Source organism: Typopeltis vanoorti, unplaced genomic scaffold (genome assembly GCF_054136105.1).
Source record: "Typopeltis vanoorti isolate ZY-2024b unplaced genomic scaffold, IOZ_Tvanoo_1.0 HiC_scaffold_690, whole genome shotgun sequence".
NCBI lineage: Eukaryota > Metazoa > Arthropoda > Arachnida > Uropygi > Thelyphonidae > Typopeltis > Typopeltis vanoorti.
In genome coordinates, this window is record NW_028328170.1 from 73,967 (window position 1) to 101,071 (window position 27,105).

At 35.0% G+C, this 27,105-nt stretch overlaps 1 protein-coding gene across 1 annotated transcript in view; it reads left to right on the forward strand.

The window, feature by feature from the left end:
• The window catches only part of LOC150092099 (uncharacterized), a gene marked incomplete at both ends in the record, with an annotated part of 300,006 nt that overhangs the window by 71,850 nt on the left and 201,051 nt on the right, over nucleotides 1-27,105 (forward strand). Inside the window, 3 exons of the mRNA XM_090415309.1 lie at nucleotides 20,639-20,770; nucleotides 23,409-23,540; nucleotides 26,179-26,310. Of these exons, the coding sequence (XP_090271435.1) occupies nucleotides 20,639-20,770; nucleotides 23,409-23,540; nucleotides 26,179-26,310 (396 nt within the window). The remainder of the gene's footprint in view (nucleotides 1-20,638; nucleotides 20,771-23,408; nucleotides 23,541-26,178; nucleotides 26,311-27,105) is intronic.

Below are 27,105 nucleotides of genomic sequence, written 5' to 3' on the forward strand. Positions count from 1 at the left end.
ACACACACAAAACAATAACCGGAAAATATTATTGCGATCTTCTAACCATACGAGACGAAAACATTCTTGAGAAAAGACCCGGTTTGCAGAAGAACAAAATCATCTTTCATCAGGAAAGTGCACCTGCCCACAAAGGTGTTATGGCAAGAGAAGATTAAGGGATCTGCTCTATGAATTGTTGGAACATCCACGCTATTCCCCAGATTTTGCTCCCTTTGACTTCTGTTTCTTCCCAAAACTAAAACTCTTCCTCGCTGGTCATCGTTTTTCTTCGAATCAAGAGATGATTGCAGATGTAGAGGGATATTTTGCATATCTTACTGAGAACCATTACAGGGACGGGATAATGGCGCTGGAGCATCACTGGAATAAATGTAATAGTCTTAAGGGAGATTATTTTGTAAAATAAAAATACATTTGAAATTATAAATTCGTGATTTCATTGATAGGCCGAGAACATTTCAGCCCACCCCCGTATATTAAGCATTCCTTTAAGTTTTGTGGTCAATTTTTAAGCAAGAGATTCAAAATGGGCTCACCTGCGTTTGGTTTATTATACTACTTGTGTTCGAATTGTTCTGCTGTTGTTTGCTGCGTTCTGTGTTTACGTCTTGCTGTTTAAGATGGAGGTCGATTTGTTTTCCTTATAGTATGGCACTTCCACTCGTGACACTTCGCATTCGATTTTCGCTGGCATGTTGTTCAGACATCCTCAGACATATCAGACATCCTAAACGGAGAAAGTACAGATTCTCTGAAAATTCCTGCATAACGCTTGAATATTTTTGTAAACGATCTGACAAATGAAGGTTTATGCAGTCATATATCAATACACAGATGACATATTTACTCAAACACCCATCAATAGCCTTACAATATTTACAGGCCGACTTGCGCATAATCACTGATTGTCATATTTGTAATTCTATACTATTAAACAGCAAATAAATCTCAAGTCATATTATTCATTAACTCTCGGATGGCTACAGATTTCTCACATATATCATTGAAAAGTCATAATTGATATTGGCAACGATAACAATAATCTATCCTTGCCTAACAATTGGGGTATGATTGTGACTTCAAATACATGGGTCTGTACTCTGATTAAAATATGCGATGGAACACACACAAGAACTATATACACAAAAAGTGCGTAATACTCTTTAAAATGCACTACTAGATATATTACCTCCAAATACTAGGAAAATACTACAAATCTCTGATATACTAAGATATGGTATATTACCCTATCGTTTTATGAAATGAATTTAATGAAAACATTAAACTCATTAAAAAACAGGATGATCTAGAGCAAAAACAGCTCTAGAGTGCTGGTTTTGCTATCATAAATCTGTTCCATGCGTCAGTATATGCCAATAATCGAATTCTGCCTTTATGATATCTAAGACATTAATCTATATTGCTAAAGCAATATTTTTTAAGAAAATACCAAACAAGAAAAATTATCCCATATCAAATCAGAGAACAGACAGCATACAGCAGGCATTACAAGTAAATTATACAAATGCAACCAACCTTTAACTGAATGGAGCAAACCTATTAAATAAACTTCGGTACAATATAAAAACCTTACTTCATATGCTGTGCTATGAACATCGGAACCAAAAAGCAGAGCTTTGTGGTTTCGATGCTCGTAGCAATAGTGATGTCTCGTATTATTAAAGTAGATATATGACAAAAAAGCCATTTTGTTCGGATAGCGAAATTACCTGTTACTTCTTAAAATATCACTCACATACGCCTAGGAAAAAATTATATTAAAGCAACTGATATAACCACAAGAACAACCATATCTTAAAATACTTTAACCTCGTGAAATATAAGTGTTTTAAAGGGTTTTATCCTGTGTCACACAGAGGGATATTTCTAGAGTGGCACAATATCAACACACACTAGAAGATCTGTGTGTTGTAAGGATAATTCTGAAATTTTAAGAATAAAATCTATTGAACTTTATGTGAAGGAGACAGAATTTTCAGTATATGCAGAAAGATAATTAAAACGGTATTTTAGACTTAATACGCAGGGCATCTTATGCAGTTCACAATAGGTCTTAACAACACATTTTGTTTATGCAATTTAGGAAAGCCAATCTTTGAGCAAAAGCATGGTGAACGTTTAGCCTTTTAACAGTTTCTTCATCCTAAGAATTAAGATATTCCAAGATGCTGTTAAATTTATTCATTTGTGAATTAGTTGAGCCTCTATAAATGCTTCTATACGTAGAATTATCACGAAGAAGAAGATTAATTTTTCTAAAATAATTGTTCTTATCATAAATTACAACTGCTACACCTTTGTCGGCCTTAGCAATAATTAAGTTTTCATTATGTTTTGGAGAAGAAACGCTAGAATACCATTCACGATAATTACGGTGATTAATTTTTGTTTATATCATTAGAAAACAAATTATCATTTGTTTATATCATTATCAAAGTCTGGGTGCGAAGAGTAAAGAGTTAGATGGTAAAGGGATGCTGCGTACCTGCTTCTCGAGTTCCTATTGATCTCACCAAAATAGGAAACTTCAAGAACTAGTTCTGTTTAACAGCTATGGAAATATCAGCAGATGACACACGGTTCAGAAAGTGACCTTATTTGAGGTATTGACATGAAGGAAATTTGGGAGGGAAAGAGAGAGAGAGAGAGAGAGAGTGTGTTCATTGATCAATCGAACCATTTTTTTTTAAATTACCTTCAGGAATTTTTAGAAAGGTTTTTTAGTCTCCACCCTAAATTTTGAGAGTAGCATTTCCAGATTGAGATGATACGTGGTACAAACTTGAAATCTGCTCAAGTAATAATTCAGAGTAGAAGAAACATCTTGATCGAAAACGAATGTTCTGTTTCTTTGGAGCTGATGATGATATAGAAATAATGTTATTTTAAGGAAAAGGCTCAGAATAAAAATAATTAGTAAAAAGCGACTAGTTTTGACCTTTGAGCTCAAAAGTAAGTGAAGAAGAAAATATGTCGTCTTTGAGAGGAAAAAACAACAACAAGTAGAGTTTTGGAAGCATTGAAGATGACTAAGTTATTTAGCGCTAGGAAGGATACTGCAGAGATCACTTTTCAGAGCAGCGCTTGCTGATGATAATAAAGATTCATGCGTTCGCTACAGACTGAAATCATGTTTATATTGTAGTTGTAACACTATCCTTTTTTAGAAAATTACTGACGTGTAAACACGTCAGAATATTTCGGTTTCAAATTTTCGACATAAATACAGTATTAAACTTTCTTCATTTTGGAACTGTGCTGGATAGCCAGTGACAAATGGGCTACAGGAGCAAGATCCACAGAACTCGAAAGTATTTACTAGGAAAAAGTGGAGCATGGCTGAAAATAGACAAGTCATGCAGTGCTTCTACAGTTCAAACCCATCAGTTAGGGGATTTCAGAAACGAATGTTCCACCTTTGGCTTGAACGACACCCAAATTCTGAAATTTCATTCGAAAGGCTGATGCAGCAACGCAGATTCATTATCAACCGCAAGGTATTTAGTGAACTTGAGCTGGAAGCACTGAAACCTCAAGCTGTAAAAGGAGACCGTACTGACCCTGAAGTGACCAAGAATATGAATGGAGTAGAACCACATTCCAACGTTCAGAATGCTGAAAATTTTGAAAATATACAAATAGTTGAAAGGAAGCTATCAGATAAGGAACATGAACTCGCACGAAAAATTATCGAGCAAATGAACAGCAACCAGGAACGAGTTAGGCTTCCAGTATTGAGACAAGTACCTCAACAAAAACTGAAAGAACTCCTACAAGAGGCAAATAAATCTGAAAGGGATATTCCTACTGGAACTATTGGGCAAACGAATCAACTTATGTACCCAATTACCTACGTTGTAATATCTGAATTAGGATATAAGATTAGTGAACCCAAAAGCAGTAAGTCTCAGGAACCAAAATGGAAGCATCGACTGGAGAATAAAATTCTTAAACTCACAGCAGACGTGAGCAATTTGAAAAACATTAAGGAAAAGAAGCTGAAAAACACAAAAATCCGAAATAACCTTCATTAAGAGATATAATACTAGAACACGACCTATTGATGAAGTATCAGAAGAAGTGAAGCAAAAAATAGTTGCAGTTGCAGTTAAATTAAGAAGATACAGTGCACGCATTGAACAGTACAAGCAACATTCGATGTTTCGTGCAAATCAGCACCAGTTTTACAAGAAAGTTGATTGTTTCAGGAACGATAATCTTAAAGAAAATATAAATATAAATACCAGAGACAAAGAAAATACACTAAAGTTTTGGAGAAACCTATGGGACAACCCTAAGAGGCACAATAACAAGGCAAAGTGGATTGAACAAATTACGAACGAATCTCAAGAAAGAAAATTGACCAACTGAAAATAACAACTGAAATGGTTCAAAAGCAAGCTAAAATAATAAAAATTTGTCGACGCCAGGAAAGAATGAATTACATGGCTACTGGCTGAAATATCTAACAGGCTTACACGAAAGACTCTTGCTAACCAATTTTATGATGTTTTAGAAGGAAAAAGCAACGAAGAGCGGCTCACAGCAGGGAAAACGTTTTTGATCACAAAGGACAAAGAAAAAATTTCCAAACTCAGAAAACTTCCGACCAATAACCTGCCTGCCAACAACTTTTAAGCTACTCACAGGCATACTAACTGATAAAATATACAGCTATCTTAAAGCAAATTCTCTTCTCCGTATTGAACAAAAAGGAAACAGCAAAAATTCAAGAGGCACAAAAGACCAATTGCTGATTAATAAAATGATTATTAGAAATTGCAAACGTTTTATAATCTATCCAACCTTCACATAGCTTGGATAGATTATAAAAAAGCGTTTCATTCGGTGCCTCATAGTTGGATTTTAAAATGCACAGAACTACTCGGTATTAGCGAAAACCTGCAAAAATTTTTGCAATTCAGCATAAAAAACTGGAAAATAACGTTGGTTCTAAATAGAGAAGAAATTGGAGAGGTAAGCATAAAAAGGCGCATCTTTCAAGGAGACTCATTATCTCCTCTATTGTTTATATTGTCATTGATCCCCTTAACTAAAATTTTAAATAAAACTGCTAATGGTTATCAAACTGCGAAAAAGAGTGCAAAGATCTCACCTTTTATACATGGACGATCTGAAGTTGTATGCAAAATTAGAGAATGAACTCGGATCGTTGCTTAACACTGTGCACATATTCAGTCAAGATATATCAATGGATTTTGTCTTAGACAAATGTGCAATTGCTGGAATAACAAGAGGAAAGTTTGAAGATATGAACGAAATCGAGCTGCTCAATGGTGAAATAATCAAGGCAATAAAATTCGAAGATAGCTACAAATATTTAGGAATTTTACAAGCATCACAAATTCTGCACAATAAGATCAAAGAAAGAACTAGAGCAGAATACATAAGACGATTAAGAAAACTCCTTAAGTCAATGCTTAATGCCGAAAATTTGATAAAAGCAATTAATAACTGGGCCATACCTGTTCTGAGATATTCAGCAGGCATTGTTGAATGGCCCCAGCTTGAGATGGAAGATTTAGACCGAAAAACTCGAAAATTAATGACAATGCACCAAGCCCTCAATCCTCGCAGTGACACTGATAGGCTATATCTATCACGCAAAAAAGGAGGTAGAGGATTATTTTATTGCAAGTGAAGCAAGTTATTGAAGAAGAAAAACGAAATTTAAATGATTATCTGCTGCAAACAACGGAAAAATTTCTGATTGAGGTAAGGAAAGAGGGTTTATTTAAACCCATGGAGACAAAATTGGAATACAAAATCAACCAAGTAAAAGTGAAAACCGAAAGATGGAAAAATAAGGCATTGCATGGAAAATACCTTCACAGCATAGAGGACAGCGCTGACAGCAACTTGCCCTGGCAATGGTTGAGAAATGCAGCACTAAAGAAAGAAAGAGAATCGGTAATATTTGCAGCACAAGAACAGGCCATTAAAACCAACGTTATGAAGGCAAAAATACAAAAAATTCAAGAAGACAGTAAATGTAGATTGTGTAAAGAAAAGGAAGAAACGGTAGACCACATTATAAGTGGATGCAGCAAAATCGCACAAATTGAGTACCGTAAATGCATGATAACGTAGCTAGCTAATATAATCCATTGGCACATATGTAAAAAATATGCGTTTGAAGTATCTAAAGACTATTGGACGCATAAAGTTCACCAGAAAGTTTTTGAGAATGAAAAAAACTAAAATACTCTGGGATTTCAAAATCCAGAGTGACAAAAGCTTGGAATGTAATACACCCGATATCACAGTGGTTGAAAAAAGTGAAAACAAGGGTGATAAGTTTATCGAAATATCAGTACCAGGAGATAGTCGGTTTGATGACAAAGAAAATGAAAAAATTACAAAATTTCGCGATTTGCAAATCGAAGTTGGACGAATCTGGCAAAAGAAAAAAGAAAGTTGTTCCCATAATAATAGGTGCTTTAGACGCCATCCCAAAAACATTGAAAAAACATCTAGAAGCACTGGAGTTAGATGGATTAAAAATTGGGCAGCTGCAAAAGGCCGCTTTGTTCGGCACAGCTTATATATATATATATATATATATATATATATATATATATATATATATATATATATATATATATATATATATATATATATAATATATAATTATTATATTATATATATATATATATATATATATATATATATAATATAATAATTATATTAATTTTTTAATATAATAATTATATTATTATATATATATAATTATATATATAATTGTTATTAATAAGCCACGCCTACAGGCGCTTATCGATGAAGGACACACTATTCGTACTAGCTGTCTGGCCTGTTCATGAATCCATTCATATTTCAGATTATTTGCACACATTCCGCATCTAGCCAGTATGCCTTCCTTAATTATATTCATTGTCAATTTCCAAGGATGCCCTTGCCTTGCTTCCTTTCCATCCTTATTCCGCAATCCCGTTATCATTTTCACACACACACACACACACACACACACACACACACACACACACACACACACACACACACACACACACACACACACACACACACACACACACACACACACACACACACACACACACACACACACACACACACAGACTCTCTCTCTCTCTCTCTCTGTCCTTCGTTTTTTCTCTACCCTGTACCAGAATCACCACCGAAACAAGGAGATCTGATCTGCGGGCAATATTGCAAGGGCAATATTAAGGCCTGGCAAGGAGGCAAAATGGCTTCATTATCGTTGTCATTATCTTCCATATCTTCAGCATTGCACTTGTCATCTGAGTTGTATTAGCAATTATTTGCTATATACATTTGAAGTGCAACTTGCTGTATACTGAAATTCCAAGAACCCTAAGCATGATCAGTTTCTTCTAGTATAATCACACCAATATAATATGGCATTGGATATCTTCTTCTTCAGGTAGCTGAACCTCTAATGTTCTTTGCTGCATGTACCAACTTCTTCCATTCCTTTCTGTTTTGAGCTATTTCATTCCAGTTTGCATTTCCATTTCAGCAAAGTCTTTTTGATATTATTTACCCAACGCATCTGTGGTGTGCCTCTTTGTCGCTTTCCATCGTACTTTATCTTGAATACCACTTTAGCCATTATATCCTCACCCATTCTTTCCATATATACAGGGTGTTCGGGATAAATTTGACATATTTATAATTAATTATATTTTTCCGTAAGTTACATGTATTAACACACACTTCTCTTCATTTAAAAGTTTGGACCCTTCTTCATTCATATACAAGATGTCAGAAAGGATGGATAGCTGGAACCCACCTGAATCATGGAAGAGAATAACTTGTATCATGATGATTCGTGCCCGCCATCAAAATAAGGATATTACGACTGCTGCCCAATGCTCCCTGAATACAGTAAAAACAATCAGGCATGAACTAGAGACTTGCAATGGTGACTACGAGGATGTAGCAAGAAGAAAGATCCCTAGCAGACGATCTGATTGCGTTCGTACAGCAGAATTCCTCGCAAATCTGCAGGAACAGGTGTTGAAGAACCCTGGCATTGGAATTCGGGCTTTGTTCGTGTAGTTGCTAACTGTAGTCAAGCCCTGGATAACAAGGGTAGCCAATGGTAGGCCGTATGTATGGCAGCAGGATTCGGCCCCTTGCCACACCTCTGGGAAAAGTCAAAAATGGTTGTCTGAAAATTTCTACGACTTCACCAGTCCAAATGTTTGGCCTCCAAACTCCCCAGACCTTAACCCCATGGATTATTTTGTATGGGGCGCAGTTGAAAAAGACACCAATCGCACTTCCAGTAATACAAAAGCCCAGTTAATGGATAAAATTAAAACAGTTTTTGCGGCCCTTCCCAGGGAGACTGTAGCATCAGCTTGTTCGAGGTTCCGAAGCAGAATTGAAGCTGTGATCGATGCTAATGGTGGTTATTTTGAGTAAATCTTGTTGATAGTATTGTAATTAACTCTGCCTGTAATGTTTTTTTGTCAATTCATTAAATTTAATAGATACAAAGAAGATTTTCTTTTTCCTTACGAAACTGTCAAATTTATCCAGATCACCCTGTACAAGTCATCTCAATCTATTTGCTCTATAGATTTCATATAGTTTTTGATTATTTCTTGGATATCTAACCATACCATTCTGCATCACACTGCATGACTTTAGATTTACTAAAATTGAACTGATGATCATTTTCACACGTCCACAATTCCAACTCATTCAAATCAAATATTTCTGCATATCATCCACACTCCTGATTATTCAACCTATCATTTCATCATCAGCATATAGCTGTATATTGCATGTCAAGTCCTTCCCAGTGTCATTAAAATACAATTTGAATAACAACTGACCTAGTTCTGATCCTTGTGGTACACCAGTACTGGTTACTGTAAATCTTCTCATATCCCTCATATACCACTATTTGATCTGTCAGTCAGTCATCCATCCTCTTATCCATATCAATAGTTTATAACTGAACCCATTTTCTCAAATTTATGAAACAGTCTTTCATGCATGCTGGATTTTGTCAAAAGAGTCATGATATATCCATTTCTTTTGTCTTTTATTATGTTGACTCCACACACGAAATGATCTACAAGTACAGTGCCATGTGTGGCCAAACGATTGAGGAGTTTGTGGCTTGTCATTGTGTTCATTAAAGAGTGGGAGGTTGTACATAGTGGGAAAAACAGCAAGTGGGAGTTTTGCTAAAGAATAGAGGTGAAGGGAAAGAAGGAAGCTGATGAGAAGTTAGTTTGGTGTGCTTCAAGTTGAAGAGTTTATGTTGACCAGTGGCTGTTCTAGTTTTCTCTGGTTAGAAAAAGTGGAGAAAAGGCAGCAGCCAATTCAAAGGAGCAATGTCCATGAAAGTTCCTATAGAAAAGGCACAGCACTGAAACAGATCGCCTATGATAAAGTGATTGAAGTGAATTTGTGAGGTAAGGGTCATCTGTTAAGCGCATTGTTTTCTTCTGGATATCATCACAAATTCTTAGAGAGATCTACACTTTATCCAAAATGTAGGAACAATACTCCAACGTTGGAGTCTATGTGGTAATATGCTTATTCCAGGTTAAACTGGATATGATAGTCAACCCAAGAAGAGAAAGCTGATCTTCAAAGGAAAGTAGAACATTATCAAAAATGAGTGGGGATGAGGTAAGATTTGTCGTGTGGTTAATAAGGAAGGCTTGATATTTTGGGCATCGAATTTGCAAAGTTGTCTTCATCGCATTTAAGGATGTTGAGAAGGTCAGTGTTCAGGTCACTGGTTATGGAAAATCTTGAGGCATCATTAGGGTTTGCATGGTTTATCGAATGACGAAGAGGAATGAATTTCAATTGTCATCGGCAAAGCTGTAAATAGGATTTGAGGTCAGAGAAAAAAGGTCGTTGATGCAAACGGGGAGGAGTGAGAGCACAGAACTCTGAAGAAGTTGGCAATTCAATCACAGAGTGTGTGAACCCATAAGATAGAAGTTTATTCAGAAGGCCTCAGTGCCAGACACGATGAAATGCCTTAGAAATATCAAGGACGATAACATGATTCGTTCATGGTCTGACTCCAAAGATAGGCGAGATTAGCTGAAAAGTCAGCTGAAGAACGAGAACTGTGGAATTCATATTGGTAATCGCTAATTAACTATCGAGTATCCAGGTAATGAAAAAGCTAGTTGTTGATAACCTGCTCCATCACTTTTGAAAGTACAGGGTAAGAGCGATGGGACGATAGATCGATGGCTGACTTTATGTGTCCCTTTTGGGGTACAGGCTGGATGTTGCCTTCCTTTCATAATGTTAGGTAGAAGACAGTATGAAAGTTTATACTGATGATGCAGAATGTGCGTCAATTCTGGATCTTGGGCACAAATGGAGAATACCATCTGGACCATGAGCCCAATTAGTAGTAAGATTAATGAGGATTTCTTGATGTCATTTTGGCAAACGTTTAGAATAGCCATGTGGTGGATGGGCAGTTTGTGGAAGTAGGAGAGGTAATTTACTTTGGTCACTCAGGTAGGAGTTGGAGAAAACATCTGATGCCACAAGGTTTACGTTTTCCTTGAGTGAAGTTACTGCAGTGCCATCAGGAAGGAAGAAAGGTGACAATATGGAAGGGCAGAAGTTATGCTCAACAGCCTTAGCAAGGGATCAGAGGTCTTGATTGTCAGTTGGGCAGGAGAGACGAACTGTAGAGAACGAGACTTGAATAAGATTAGTGTCAGGTTTGTCAAGGGGAGTGCAGACATCATGGTATACTTGAAGGGAGAGTTGGTTAAGAAATGATCAAGAATCTTGGTAGAAGAAGAAGATTGGCTCGTATTTTGGTTGGTGGACTGACTATTTCTTTTAGGTAATGACTGATGGTAAATGATTCAGTTTAATTACCAGACTGATCTGTGAAGTTGGGGTATAGGATCCAGATTGTTGTTTTGACCCTAAAGTCGCCAAGCAAAAATCACACAATTTGGGTACTTAGTTTGCTAGCGGTAGGCAGTCAAGAAGGACATCAGGAATGTCAGAGTTTTGAGAGCTGTAAAGGCAAAAAACGAAGTGAGCTGATTTAAAAAAAGGGGATTTAAGTCTGATAACATCTGAGAAGGAATATCAGATTTCACGAAATCCCATATTCCATCCTTTTGCAAAATGCATCGTGTAGGACGTAGCTGGGATAACTGAGGAGGCCAACTGAGATTCTGCTAAGAGAAAGAGAAGCGGATTTGATGTCTATAAGTGGTGATGTATATCATTAATGTTTGTATTAATGCATCGAATGTAGTTGAAATTAATACCAAAGTGTTTCTTATTGAAAACAAAAACTGTATTATTTTGGGTGAGTTTAGGCTTATTTTTATTATTTGTTCCATTTTTTTTGTTATAGATTTCCTATTTTTGATATTTTTTGATGTTTTTTGGGAGTTTTTTTTTGTATCCGCAGTTAAACCTCTCGTATATTTTTGATTGGCTTTCATGTGTATGGTGGTTGATTCAGAAAACAAAGAGAAAGGACATGTAGTGGGTGAGGAACTTGTGCAGAAAACTCACACACAGGGAGTGCCCAGACTCTAGTCCAAGTGTGGCCTTGGAGAGTTCCCTTTGCACATCATTGACCAGGTTTTCTTCTAGGCACGATATGGCAGAATAAGAGGCAACAGGATTATTCGCCAGCTGATCGAGAAAATCCTTCAACAGATGCGTTATCATTGGTTTCGGCCTAGTGCACTATCTAACTGCCAGCCTGGAGAAAACGGTTTTACTGCTGTATACCATAAAATGGAGCAGAAATCAATCGACTCCCTAATTGAAAACGATAACAGTGTAATGAGTATGCCCATCAAGGTCATCACCCAAACTGCATGTAAAGAAAGGGGAGACACAAACCGATGCCCTACTCTGGAGATGAAACATGGCAGAATTCACATCACACCTCCAAAGAGCAGAGTGGTTGCGTTTCACCAGGTCATGAAAGATATGTACCACCTAGAGGTCTATGTGCCATTTCCTCACAAGTAGGGAAGATATGCATTTAAGGCGGCAATACTTTCCTCGCCAGAACCCTATTTATTGAAATGAGCCATTTCAATAAATAGGGTTCTTACCACCAGAAGGTGGGGATAACTTGACTGAGAGAGGATTCATATTGCGCGATCACCAATCCGTGACTAACACAATATTAAGATTATTATAGAATGTGAGCAAGTTTGCTGAAACATGACTTTCCTTAGTAAATCTATACTGATCATTGCAAATTATAGTTTCTCTGTCAAACTATTCGGTATGTGAGTCCAAACGAACTTTTCTAAACTCTTTACCACCACTCCAGATATACCGATAGGTAGACAGTTGAATATATCAGTCGTTGTACCTCATTTGTGCAATGGGACTATCATACATTCTTTCCAGATATGTAGACTCTTCCCTGTTCTGAGACTCAAATTATGCACTGGTGTCCAAAAGCTGAGGGCGAACTGTATTTTTACCGGTATATGAAAATAAAATTTCATCATACAGCCAAATGTGGACATGAATTTATTGCCACCATACTAATAAATTATATTACACAAGATTGTGTTACAAATTTCCTACAAATTAAATTGCAATAAGGTTTTTTTTTGGAAAAGGCTACACATTTGCTAAGGAAGTAGTTTAAGAATTAATGTATAGCGTACAGAAAACTATGTCGTGAGACATTTCAGCATGGAATGTGTCGACCTAGTACAATGCAGCCCCCACAACGTCTTACCATGCTTAGCACCAAGTGATTGCGGGGTTCCTGAGGCAAACTGGCCCACTCCTGCTCCTTCAAAGCAAGGATAAGGATATTGTTCGTTTTCTGTAGGGGGAATTTCGAGTAGCAATGCGACCCCCTACTGCGTCCCAAACGTCTTCTATGGGATTGAGATCTGGGAAGCTTTCTGGTCACTCGATTCGAGTAATATCCACGCTCTCCAAAATTATCTCCACTGCTTGTGTACGATGTGGTGTGGAATTGTCATCCATAAAAATGAAGTTTCTCTTTTAGCACTACGGAATAATCGAATATAACGTTGAAGAGTTTCATTGCAATATCGTTCACTATAGTCATAAATCTTTTTTCCAGCACTTGTATCTTGATGAGTCCATTAAGCATAATGCCTCACCATACCATGACCTGAGCACCACTGTGTCTATCCCTTTCAAGAATAATCTCACGACAGTAAGCAGTACCACTTTCACGCCAGATGAAGTATATTCTAGAATTGTAGGAAAGACTAAAACGACTCTTACCTGTAAAGAGTATAATAGTCAACTTTTATGGATACACTAAAAACGTGCTCTACGACTGTGGGCACGCCTTTGGGCGTATAGGCCTACTTGTCGCAGACGTCTTGCCATAGTTTGTCGAGATATCCTTGTATCTGTGCTTGGATGGAGCAGTTTGCAAACTGACCTGCCGTGGTGTGTCGATTACGTTTTGCTATTATAACAAAAAAATCCGTCTACTTACTCCGTAGTGGAGCGAGGGCGACTTCTTAGCAAACGTCTGAAAAACATTCCATTGATATGAAATTCTGCCCAGAGCCTGAATACAAGGCTATGTGAGTGACAATTTTCTCGCGATATCAGCACATTTTTTCAAGCTTTCTAACAATTCTTCTCCTAGATGATGTCTTCGAGACATTACAAGACATCCACGTTTACAACTATAATCATTCACGAAAAGAGCTTCTTTCAAACACAATTTGCTTAGCGCAGTCTTTTGCCTTTTATCCTGTTGACTGCTACCTTTGTGAACCCTTTGCGAGAGATTTGAAAATTTAAATATATATCCGCTTTCTACTCGGAATCTTCATGTCACAAGCTGATTCGCCAGTTGTAATCTTCAGTAATGTCACAAGAATTTCTAGTTGTATTCATCAGAAATAGTTCTGTCTTCTTCAAGAATATTCTCGATGAAGTATTTTCTAGAATTGGAGGGAAGACTAAAACGACTCCGTCTGTAAAGAGTACACTAGCCTACTTTGCGTGTCTTGTCAACTTTTATGGATACACTGAAAATGTGCTCTATGATGTCGAATACGACATGACATGGACTAGTGGTGTTTTATTTCTAACTCAGCTCTCAGATATACAATTTATAATGGGTATGAACACTGCCTTGTATACAACTAGTTTGGTAATTTGACTAAATTCATTCTTATTTGATATTAGTTAATTCAGCTTATTTACTACCATGCCAGCTTTACTGATTACGTTGTCTGTTTCCATATTTAATTTGCATTTTCACTAAATATTATGTGTAAATAGCTAAGATTTATTACTTGTTCTCTAGATATTCTATTTTGAATGCCGTGATGTTTTCAATGTTTCTGCCTATTGTTACTGTCCTTGACTTTTGTTGCTGATTTTGATACCAAATTTATTACAGCTATTATTCAAGTTAGTTAGAGATTTCTGGAGGCTTGCACTAGAATTGTATAGGAGTATAACATAATCTACATAAAGCAAAGAGCTCCTTTGTTTTCTCCAATACTAATATCGGTTTTAATATCGCTTTCCTTCGTAACGTGATTCATATAGATGATGAATAACAGTGTAGAAAATGTACACCTTTCTCACACCTGATTTAGCAACAAACGTCTTCCTGTACTTGCTTCAAATGCCATATGTCTTAATCATATGTTGCTTGAAATAAGGTATCATTGACACCATCTAACTGTAGCGTTTTGAAAATCTCTTCTCTTAGCATCTTGTCATATGTTTCTGCAAGATACACAAAACGTAAATACGGATCCTTGTTGTATTCTCGTGATTACTCAGTTATCTATCTTAAAGTGAAATTCTGATCATAATATCTGCCATTTGGCCTGAATCCAGCTTGTTCTTCTCCAAACTTCCCTTCCACAAATTTTCCCAGTCCTTTCTCAATTATACTTGAATAAATCTTATCAGGAATGCTCAGTAAGGAAATTTCTCTATAATTTTTACATTCAGTTGTATTTCTCTTTCTATAGATGTGTAATAAAACGGCTCTACCGCTGTCATCTGACATTTTGGCTCCTCTGATGCGCCCTTCTGAATAATGCAATCTAGCAACTGTAAACCATTTATACATCCATATATGAGCATTCACGGTCGAATTTCACCTACTCCAGCTGCCTTATTACATTTTCAGTTCTTAACGGCATTTTCTAGTTCAATTATTGATATTTATTTTGTCATTACTATTTTCGTTTAGAAATCTCTCAAACTGATTACTCAAGACTAGAATATCTTCATCTTCACTTTTCGCGTTACCTTAATCATCTCTGATTCTTATGAATCCATGACTCGGTTTCCAAGCTTTTCAATAGCTCCAGAATATTTTTACCACTATTTCCTGGTAAATTTTTATGTTATTATTAAAGTCTTCCCATGACTTTTTTAGCTGGTTTTACACAGTGTTTCGCTTTCTTGCATTTTTTCTGTATTCTCCGAAAGCACAAGTTGATTTACATGTTCTGAGGTTCTGATAAGCTTTCGTCTTTTCCTTGACTGCCTCCTCAGTCTACATGGAGTTCTGACTGATCTACCTCTATAACTGAATCAATCAAATGTTTCTTCAGGGTCTGTAATGAATCTCCAGGATTTGTTTGTTTTCAAACTCCTTATTTCTTCTAACGTTTGGATATTTTTTTTTTAGATTTCGGAAGTGTATAGTTCAACTCTGAATGCTGCTCAACTTTGATTCGCTTTAAAACTTTGTTACACACTCTTAGTTTCATTATGAAATGCCATTTATCTCGCTCAACAATAGATGGTGATCACTCCCAATTTCAAATCCTCTGTATACTCTTGTGTCCGAACCAGTGAAAAAATATCGCTATCAACAAATATATCTCGCCGAAACTTTTCTTATTTCTTGAATCTGCTATTCATGTGAATTCGCACATATTTTTATGTTGGAACATTGTGTTAGGAATAACTAGTCCATGTCCTGCACAGAAAGGCAGCAAGTATTTATATTATTATTTGCTTTGCTTTGCAGTTTTTTCCAAATGCATTTCTGTATGTCTGGTAATAATTTTCTATTCTGCCGTTGAGATATCGAGCAATGACCAACTTCTTTGTCGTTGAATCGCACCATAGGAACAAGGAAATATCATTGCCCAGTTATCCATTCTGCTATTCAAGTATATTTCCTGCTATTCAAGAGAATTATCCTCGTCTTGTAGTTAGCATTGAATATTATAGCTATCCCTTTCTTCTCACTTAGTGAAACTATTCTAAAGAATACTAAACCCACCCTTGTGAATTAGATTCTCAAAGAATTGATAACGCTGTACCTTTTCGTCACTTGTAAAAACGAAATCATACGTACTATAGTTAGCCTAAAAACATTTATACTTCGGGATATGATAGCATTAACATCTCGCTGATGATATTTAACATTTTTAACATATCATTGATGACAGTTACGTTTCCACCTTATTTTAAGAAGGACATAATAGAATTTGTTTATAAAAAGAAATATAAATCTCACTTAAAATTATAGACAAATATCTCTCTTGTTTTATTAGAAAACATTAGAGAAACTGGCTAAAATGAGTTGGAAATGGGCTAGTTATTCCTAACACAAGTTGATGAAATTTTTGGATAACAATAACGCCTTCTCAAGGAATCAGTTTAGGTTCCTATAAAAGTTTAGAATGGAATACGCTTTGTTGAACTCTGCAACCATAGTTTATATTTAATTAGATGACCATAAATTAACAATATCGTTATTTTATTATTTTTTTTTGGGATCTACACAGTGCTTTGGACACTGTATCATATGAATTTTTTTTAAAACAAATTGGATGCCATACGAATATAAGGATCTGTTTAATTTTGGTTTCAAAGTATATAAATACTATATCTGAAACTCTAAAAATAAATAAGAACCATAGTAGTTTCAAAACCTCAGATTTCCGTGTACCACAAGGTGATTCCGGAATAATTTTATTCAGTATGTATATCAATGATTTCTGCGCTCTAAATCTAAACAGTGCAATAAACTGTTTCGAGGATGATACAGTCCCAAGTTCTTGTCCTGACCCAGCCGAACAAATGCTAACTGCAATTTCTGAATGAAATCATGAAATCAGAATTCTTGATTTCTGATCTTTTACAAGCAACACATTGGTTCAACTTAAACTTATTCGGAATGTCTCAAAAACTAAATATTATATTTTAACTTGAAAAATACAACATGTAAAACGAACTTCTCTATACATTTATTCTTACATAATTGGAATTCTAGAGGATATTCAAATTACAGTTGTATAGAAACAGAAAATGTTAAATCAGTAACTTGCATGGGATTAAAAAAGCTATCTGAATTTAAGTTGTAACCCACACAATACAGACCTCGTAAACAGGATTAAGGATTATGTTCAACAGTCTTTACTATTTCAATAGATACTTAAACACAGGGTGTTTCAAATTTAAGTTCTCCTATATAGAGCTAGCTTTAGAGAGAACCAGCAGAGGAAATGCCTTGACACTTGTTCATACTTTAAACCAAATCATGGTAAATAAATTTGGACCATAAAAAACATACTTGAGAAATGATCGATTGGAGATATATGACGCCGTGAAAGGGAGAAAATTGCATAAATGTGAATCGAATGGTATGTTTCTGAAATGTTTCAGATTCAATGACAAACAAAGTTATTCGATGTTTATTTCACTCATTTAATAAAATAATGTGATCTATATGTGACACAAAAGACATAGACTTGATATGCTGCAAGGAGCTGCAAAACAGAAATCACATTAGTTAACGTATATGAAAGCGGTGGCCATTTCATAGAAAATGAGTGACTAATTAATGTGCCCTCTGTGAAATATTGACTTAATAATTATTGACCTTCAAGTCATATGTAGGGAGAATATCCAACATGCACCCTCTTTGCCGCAGTTGCAACAAATTCTTTATTCATTTGTGGAATTTCAGATTAAAGCTCACTTCTCAGTTTGACTCTCAAACATTTTATTTTTATGTTGAGCCCATACGCAAGAGATTGGTTGATCAACCTATAGTACTACGGTATATGGGTAATGGGTGTGGAAAGGAGGAACTTGTTTACATTTGGTTTAAAAAACTGTATATTGTATTCCTTGGGAAACACAACAGGCAGAAGACTGTTCCACAGTATAGCAGTTGCAGAGATTAAGAAGGAGAAAAAGAAATTTATTCTGCGAGTTTCAAGGTGCACTATGGAGGGGTTTTCAGTAGCAGCTGCAAGTGTTCAACACGCTTATTAATAATTGGGGGGGGGAGTACTGATGCGATTTCAGATAAACATTTACCATGGAAATATTTATAGAATACACAAATTGCAGAAACCAAACGTCTGTGTGAACGTGGGGGAGAATGAGTTGGTAAGAGATGGATCATTAATAAGTCTAGCATTTTAAGGGAGCTTTTAGGGGCGCCATCCCATATGTGAAAGCAGTATTCAATTGCTTGGCAGACTTATGATTTGCATAATGTTAATAGCTGTTCCGGGATTAAGTAACGCCTGGAGCAAAAGAGAAAATGTCAGAGTAATTCCAAGAAGAGAAACTCAAATTGTCTGGAAATTTGTGTGTTGTCAAAAATAATACTGGGAAAAAATGGTTCTATTTTATGAGAAATAAGACAGAGCTGGGTTTTATTAGCATTGAAATTGACTAGGTTATCTGATCCCCATTGAAGGATGGTTTGGAGGTCAGAATTCAGGGCAGTGGTGGTTGATGTTCTGTAGGTTGAGGTGGGTTGTGTAGACTGAGGTTTATCAAAAGAAAGAGAGGAGTGCAGTGCGCTGTCATCTGCAAACTGCATATTGGGTTGGAAGTCAACTGAAGTAGATCATTGGTATATAGTAGGAAGAGGATTGGTGAGTGAACAGAGCCTTTGGAATCCCGGCATTAGTTGAATGGTGAAAGGATAAGGAACCATCACTACCACTACCACGTATGGTGTGCACCCTGATAGAAAGTTTGTAATCCAACTACAGAAGTTTGCGTAGTAATCCTTCGTGTCAGTCTTGGTCAAAACCTTTAGAGATATCAAGTGCAACTACTTGAGATTCACTAAATTTCTCCATGGCATCTGAGCAGATCTCCTGTTGATCGGCAGAGATGGAATCCTCCCTGGCTGTCGTTTATTAGGTTGGTGACTTCAAGGTAGTGTAGGGGTTGAAATTGATGATTTTTGCATTATTTTAGAACTGACGTGAGCAAGCGGCTTAATCTGTGGGTGATGATGCAATTTAGTCATCTGGGTGTGATAAGGGTGGGAATAGTGTTGGCAGAAGTTAGGACCAATTGCTTTGGCGAGAGACGAAATGGCTGGGCTACCGTTTCGACAGGCTGCTACTATCTTGCTTTTTTTTTGTTCTTTCGAAGTCTGTTTTGGAAGCATTATTATTATTTTTTTGCATCTCTTTCGGGCTTGAGTATCAGCTCTAAAGGAGGATGGAGTTCTTGATTTGAGCCACTTAAGGTATGTTTGGTTTTTCATTCGTACAGCCTTGGCACATCTTTTGGAGAACTAGGGTTTAGTTAAGGAATGGCAGTTCAGAGTAGTGTTGGGAGCGTACATTCCAATGCCAGCCAGAATTACTTGGGTGATAAGTTGGACGCAAATGTTTGGATTGGAAGGTCGGAAGCAATAGTCCAACCATGGGAATGAGGCATAGAAGTCGCAGACACTGTCCCACTTGGCACTGTTATAATGCCAAACTAGTACTCTGGAAATGGCTGTGTAAGCATTGTTGCATGGTGGAGGAGATGAGCACTAGACTGTGGCCAGAATTAGGTAGGGGACCCACTACATTCACTATGTATTTGGAAGGTTCGTTGGTGAGGAAGAGATATAGGGGCGTTTGAGGAGTCATTCGGGTTATCTGGTATTCTAGTTGGCATCTGAAAGGTCGTTAGTGACGGTAAACTAATATTTACCGTCACTAAGGGTAATCATTTCTGCCTGTAAGATGTGTACAAGTGGAGGAGGAAACCAGTTGGTATTGGTATTGTAGACATGAAAATCTCCTAGAAGGATGATTTCGCTGTCTGCAAAGTGGGACTGGAGTGAATTTTTAAGGAGAGGAAATTGAAGAGCTGAGAGTGGTTGTTACAATACGGGAACGATAGAGACAGCAAATGAATTTGAGTGAGTGGAGAAGGCATATTTTCAAACAAAGAAGGTCAAAGTTGGGCGCTTCTAGATTGAGTGCTCCCTGCTAGGGTATGTTAGAGCGGTTTTATGTGCAGGCCCCACCCCTGGGTCGAAAGGAGTTAAAGAGAGTGTAGTTTGGGAGGTTGTAGTGGATAATGGTGTGTGCGGGGGAGATTTGAGTTTCTGCAGGAAAGAGTAGGTAGGGTTTAGTAGACTGAAAGTGGTGAAGCGTATATACAAGGTTCTGTTAGGCATATATATGAAGTTATATATATTTGAAGTTATTATAAAACACCAGGAAATTCAGTGATATATTTATTATAATAGCTCGCCATGAAGATAGAATTTTATCTCAATATGTGACGTTAAAATATCGAGATTTATATATTTACATATAATGTAAGAAATATTGATTCCCTTTAAAACTTAATGTAGATGTATGCAGTGGAGATCCTTGTGGCACGGAGGATATAGCAAAATGCGAGAAAGGCAATGATGACAAACCTGTATGCACTTGCAACCCTGGATACAAAAACCAAGACGGCATCTCAAGTGGAAAATGTTTACGTAAGTGAACACAGATTGATTAAATCGAATAAACTGTTTGCAGATCGATACCTCCCTAAGCTCCAACATATTTTAATTTAAGTAAATAGAGAGATATTTACATAAACTTTTAAACTTACGTTTATAGAGACTTTTCATGAGGGAGCTTTTAGTATATATAAACCATTTGTAAAATATTATTATTGTATACAATTGGATTTTTTTATTTTTAAAAATAACAGAGGGAGAGAAAAACAAATACTAAGCTATTCAATAAATAAAAACGTATCGATTACCCGTAAATATATTATGCTTCAATAAATCACTGTAGCAATAGTTTTAAGGAGTTTGTTAGCAAGACGGTTTTCGTTTAACCTTTCTTCACATTTGAGTCTTGAAGATTATGAAGTTTTGCATTGTTCATCAGTAATACTAATCCCATATCGATAAAATATTTTTTGATCTATGCACTTCTTTATTCGCCATAATTATATGTAAATGTTTATTCCGATAGAAATCCGAAAGTTGCAAATATTCGCAAGTTTCATTCTTGAAACCATATAACCTATTGCATTTGAAATCAATCTTTAGAAAGATGATATTTTTTTATTCAAAATCACTTATCAAATAAAACATTCCACTATGAATAGGTTAATTATGATATAATAAACAGCCCTTTCTGAGGTTGCGCAATCAATGATGAAACGAACTGAACTGAATGAGATCAATGACACACATTTTTATCAAGAGATTATTGTCATTGATTTAATTAATTTACTATCGCAGTTAATATCAGTAAATTTTGAGCAATCTTTCGTGCAGCAGAAAGAGCTATCTAACGGTCAATTTCTTCTTAGCTTACAATTAGAAGGATATCACCATTGTAAACACTGCGTGTGAAACACTCATGTCATTATTGAAGAAAAGCCATTTAACACTATAAAGGCAATTGATCTCCAATATAATTATGCTTCGAAACTGCGAGTATATATCAGAAATATTCCTGATTTCACTGCTGTGATTAATACAAAAAAAAACCGTAAAACCATTTCATTTATATGGTTATGTCTGTAGAAAAATAATGCGAAGTACCGAGCCTATTTGCATCCTGTCATTTCAAGCGTCAGCATTATTCTTGAAGCATCAGGTGTCTCGATTCGATGGATTCGGTTTCAATCCTATTATTATGAATTCTTGATTTGAATCAGGACATAGATATAGAATCCCTACTCCAGCTTTATGCAGTCATTCAGCATAACTCCTACTCCCAATTCATCCTGAAAAAGTATGACGTAAAAAGGTATTTCTGATCCATATCCACCCAATATTGATGGGAAAGAATTATTTTTATATAGGAGAAGTTTGTTGAAAGCAATGTTTCCTTCCGAATACCTAAATGGCTTTTCATTCTCGTTAAACAATATTTATATGGGGCTGCATTTCTAATATTGTAGAAAAAAATCGGAAGAAATGATATTTAAAGTGCTTTACTGCACAAAATATTTTGTATTGTGAAATATCATATTCACTGCTTGGTCACACACAAAAAATATTAGATAAATCAGCACCGGAGTTTATAATAAATTAATATTATAATGTTTGACAGAAACAGAGATATAGCTAAACACGAAAATGTTATTTACCTTTTGAATATAACGCCTCAATTTTACTGACTGGTTATTCCATTCTTAATACAGCTGTGACTGGTTTTGAAAGAAGGATTTCATAATCAACGAACATGAATCGTTGAAATCGAGACCACCTTCTTCTGCCGAAAATATTAAAGCATGTTTCCAACAATTGGTACAAAATATGATATTTCATGAAACCCACTTTATTACGCAAGGAGAAGTGTTGCATCGCAGAAGGTACAACGTAATAAAGGAAAAGCGAAAGACATGGAAATCTCATTTGGGAGAATTTCGAACGCATACACATTACTCATCGAAAATGTAAACAAAAGAGAAATAAAAATTGAATTATTGAAACATGGAAGAACAGTTCTTAGAGAAATAAATATAATGATTAAAGAATACAAAATAAATATTCCTTAATTCTGAATAAGTTCGATTTTTCTATTGCATATTCTCTTTTATGTTTTAGTTTGATATTTATTTCTATTAACAATAGCTTGTCTGGAGAGAAATATAACCTGCAAGACATGACTTTGCATTTTCACAATATTCTTGAATGTTTGATTTAATTTAATGAAATATCTTTGTTACTTTCCGTATTTCATGGTTTTCATTGATGGTTACAGGTTTCTTATGGGTTTTGTATACCATGCTCTTAAATATTAGCTGTTTCTCTCTATTGAGTTCCACTAACGTTCCCTTCTCTTACGTCCATTTACTTCTCTGTTTACCCTATATCTTCTTACTCAATAAATTTCAACATGATATATATATATATAATACATATATCGGAGCGTGACCACAAATGATTAGTGGAAAATCAAATATCTGAGGAGTAACACGATCATAGAATATTTTATAAACATTGAAGTTATTATAAAACACTAGGAAATTCAGTGATATATTTATTTTAATAGCTCGCCATGAAGATAGAATTATTTCTCAATATGTGACGTTAAAATATCGAGATTTATATATTTACATATAATGTAAGAAATATTGATTCCCTTTAAAACTTAATGTAGATGTATGCAATGGAGATCCTTGTGGCACTGAGGATATAGCCAAATGCGAGAAAGGCAATGATGACAAACCTGTATGCACTTGCAACCCTGGATACAAAAACCAAGACGGCATCTCAAGTGGAAAATGTTTACGTAAGTGAACACAGATTGATTAAATCGAATAAACTGTTTGCAGATCGATACCTCCCTAAGCTCCAACATATTTTAATTTAAGTAAATAGAGAGATATTTACATAAACTTTTAAACTTACGTTTATAGAGACTTTTCATGAGGGAGCTTTTAGAATATAAACCATTTGTAAAATATTATTATTGTTTATAATTGCATTTTTTTAATTTTTAAAAATAACAGAGGGAGAGAAAAACAAATACTAAGCTATTCAATAAATGAAAACATATCGATTATCGGTAAATATATTATCGTTCAATAACTCACTGTTGCAATAGTTTAAGGAGTGTGGTAGCAAGTCGGTTTTCGTTTTACCTTTCTTCACATTAGAGTCTTGAATATTATGAAGTTTTGCATTGTTCATCAGTAATACTAAGCACATATCGATAAAATATTTTTTGATCAAAGCTCTACTTAATCGCCATAATAAGCTGTAAATGTTTATTCTGATAGAAATCCGAAAGTTGCAAATACACACAAGTTTCATTCTTGAAAACAATATAACATCTTGCAGTTGAAATCTATTTTTATAAAGATAATATATTTGTTTGGCCATCATTTATTAAATACAACATTCCACTATGAATAGGTTAATTATGATATAATAAACAGCCCTTTCTGAGGTTGCGCAATCAATGATGAAACGAACTGAACTGAATGAGATCAATGACACACATTTTTATCAAGAGATTATTGTCATTGATTTAATTAATTTACTATCGCAGTTAATATCACTAAATTTTGAACAATGTTTCGTGCAGCAGAAAGAGCTATCTAACGGTCAATTTCTTCTTAGCTTACAATTAGAAGGATATCACCATTGTAAACACTGCGTGTGAAACGCTCATGTCATTATTGAAGAAAAGCCATTTAACACTATAAATGCAATTGATCTCCAATATAATTATGCTTCGAAACTGCATGTATATATCAGAAATATTCCTGATTTCACTGCTGTGATTAATACAAAAAAAAACCCGGAAAACCATTTCATTTATATGGTTATGTCTGTAACAAAAATTATGCGAAGTACCGAGCCTATTTGCATCCTGTCATTTCAAGAGTCAACATTATTCTTGAAGCATCAGGTGCCTCGATTCGATGGATTCGGTTTCAATCCTATTATATGAATTCTTGATTTGAATCAGGACATAGATATCGAAACTCAACTCCAGCTTTATGCAGTCATTCAGCATAACTCCTACTCCCAATTCATCCTGAAAAAGTACGACGTAAAAAGGTATTTCTGGTCCATATCCACCCAATATTGATGGGAAAGCATTATTTTAATATAGGAGAAGTTTGTTGAAAGCAATGTTTCCTTCCGAATACCTAAATGGCTTTTCATTCTCGTTAAACAATATTTATATGGGGCTGCATTTCTAATATTGAAGAAAAAAATCGGAAGAAATGATATTTAAAGTGTTTTACTGCACAAAATATTTTGTATTGTGAAACATCATATTAACTGCTTGGTCACACACAAAAAATAGTAGATAAATCAGCACCGGAGTTTATAATAAATTAATATTATAATGTTTGACAGAAACAGAGAAATAAATAAACACGAAAAGGTTAATTGCCTTTTCAATATAACGCCTCAATTTTACTGACTGGTTATTCCATTCTTAATACAGCTGTGACTGGTTTTGAAAGAAGGATTTCATAATCAAGGAATATGAATCGTTGAAATCGAGACCACCTTCTTCTTCCGAAAATATTAAAGCATGTTTCCAACAATTGGTACAAAATATGATATTTCATGAAACCCACTTTATTACGCAAGGAGAAGTGTTGCATCGCAGAAGGTACAACGTAATAAAAGAAAAGCGACAGACATCGAAATCTCATTTGGGAGAATTTCGAACGCATACACATTACTCACCGAAAATGTAAACAAAAGAGAAATAAAAATTGAATTATTGAAACATGGAAGAACAGTTCTTAGAGAAATAAATATAATGATTCGAGAATACGAAATAAATATTCCTTAATTCTGAATAAGTTCGATTTTTCTATTGCATATTCTCTTTTATGTTTTAGTTTGATATTTATTTCTATTAACAATAGCTTGTCTGGAGAGAAATATAACCTGCAAGACATGACTTTGCATTTTCACAATATTCTTGAATGTTTGATTTAATTTAATGAAATATCTTTGTTACTTTCCGTATTTCATGGTTTTCATTGATGGTTACAGGTTTCTTATGGGTTTTGTATACCATGCTCTTAATTATTAGCTGTTTCTCTCTATTGAATTCCACTAACGTTCCCTTCTCTTACGTCCATTTACTTCTCTGTTTACCCTATATCTTCTTACTCAATAAATTTCAACATGATATATATATATATATAATACATATATCGGAGCGTGACCACAAATGATTAGTGGAAAATCAAATATCTGAGGAGTAACACGATTATAGAATATTTTATAAACATTGAAGTTATTATAAAACACCAGGAAATTCAGTGATATATTTATTTTAATAGCTCGCCATGAAGATAGAATTTTATCTCAATATGTGACGTTAAAATATCGAGATTTATATATTTACATATAATGTAAGAAATATTGATTCCCTTTAAAACTTAATGTAGATGTATGCAGTGGAGATCCTTGTGGCACGGAGGATATAGCAAAATGCGAGAAAGGCAATGATGACAAACCTGTATGCACTTGCAACCCTGGATACAAAAACCAAGACGGCATCTCAAGTGGAAAATGTTTACGTAAGTGAACACAGATTGATTAAATCGAATAAACTGTTTGCAGATCGATACCTCCCTAAGCTCCAACATATTTTAATTTAAGTAAATAGAGAGATATTTACATAAACTTTTAAACTTACGTTTATAGAGACTTTTCATGAGGGAGCTTTTAGTATATATAAACCATTTGTAAAATATTATTATTGTATATAATTGGATTTTTTTATTTTTAAAAATAACAGAGGGAGAGAAAAACAAATACTAAGCTATTCAATAAATAAAAACGTATCGATTACCCGTAAATATATTATGCTTCAATAAATCACTGTTGCAATAGTTTTAAGGAGTTTGTTAGCAAGTCGGTTTTCGTTTAACCTTTCTTCACATTTGAGTCTTGAAGATTATGAAGTTTTGCATTGTTCATCAGTAATACTAATCCCATATCGATAAAATATTTTTTGATCTATGCACTTCTTTATTCGCCATAATTATATGTAAAGGATTATTCCGATAGAAATCCGAAAGTTGCAAATATTCGCAAGTTTCATTCTTGAAAACCATATAACCTATTGCATTTGAAATCAATCTTTAGAAAGATAATATTTTTTTATTCACAATCACTTATCAAATAAAATATTCCACTATGAATAGGTTAATTATGATATAATAAACAGCCCTTTCTGAGGTTGCGCAATCAATGATGAAACGAACTGAACTGAATGAGATCAATGACACACATTTTTATCAAGAGATTATTGTCATTGATTTAATTAATTTACTATCGCAGTTAATATCAGTAAATTTTGAACAATGTTT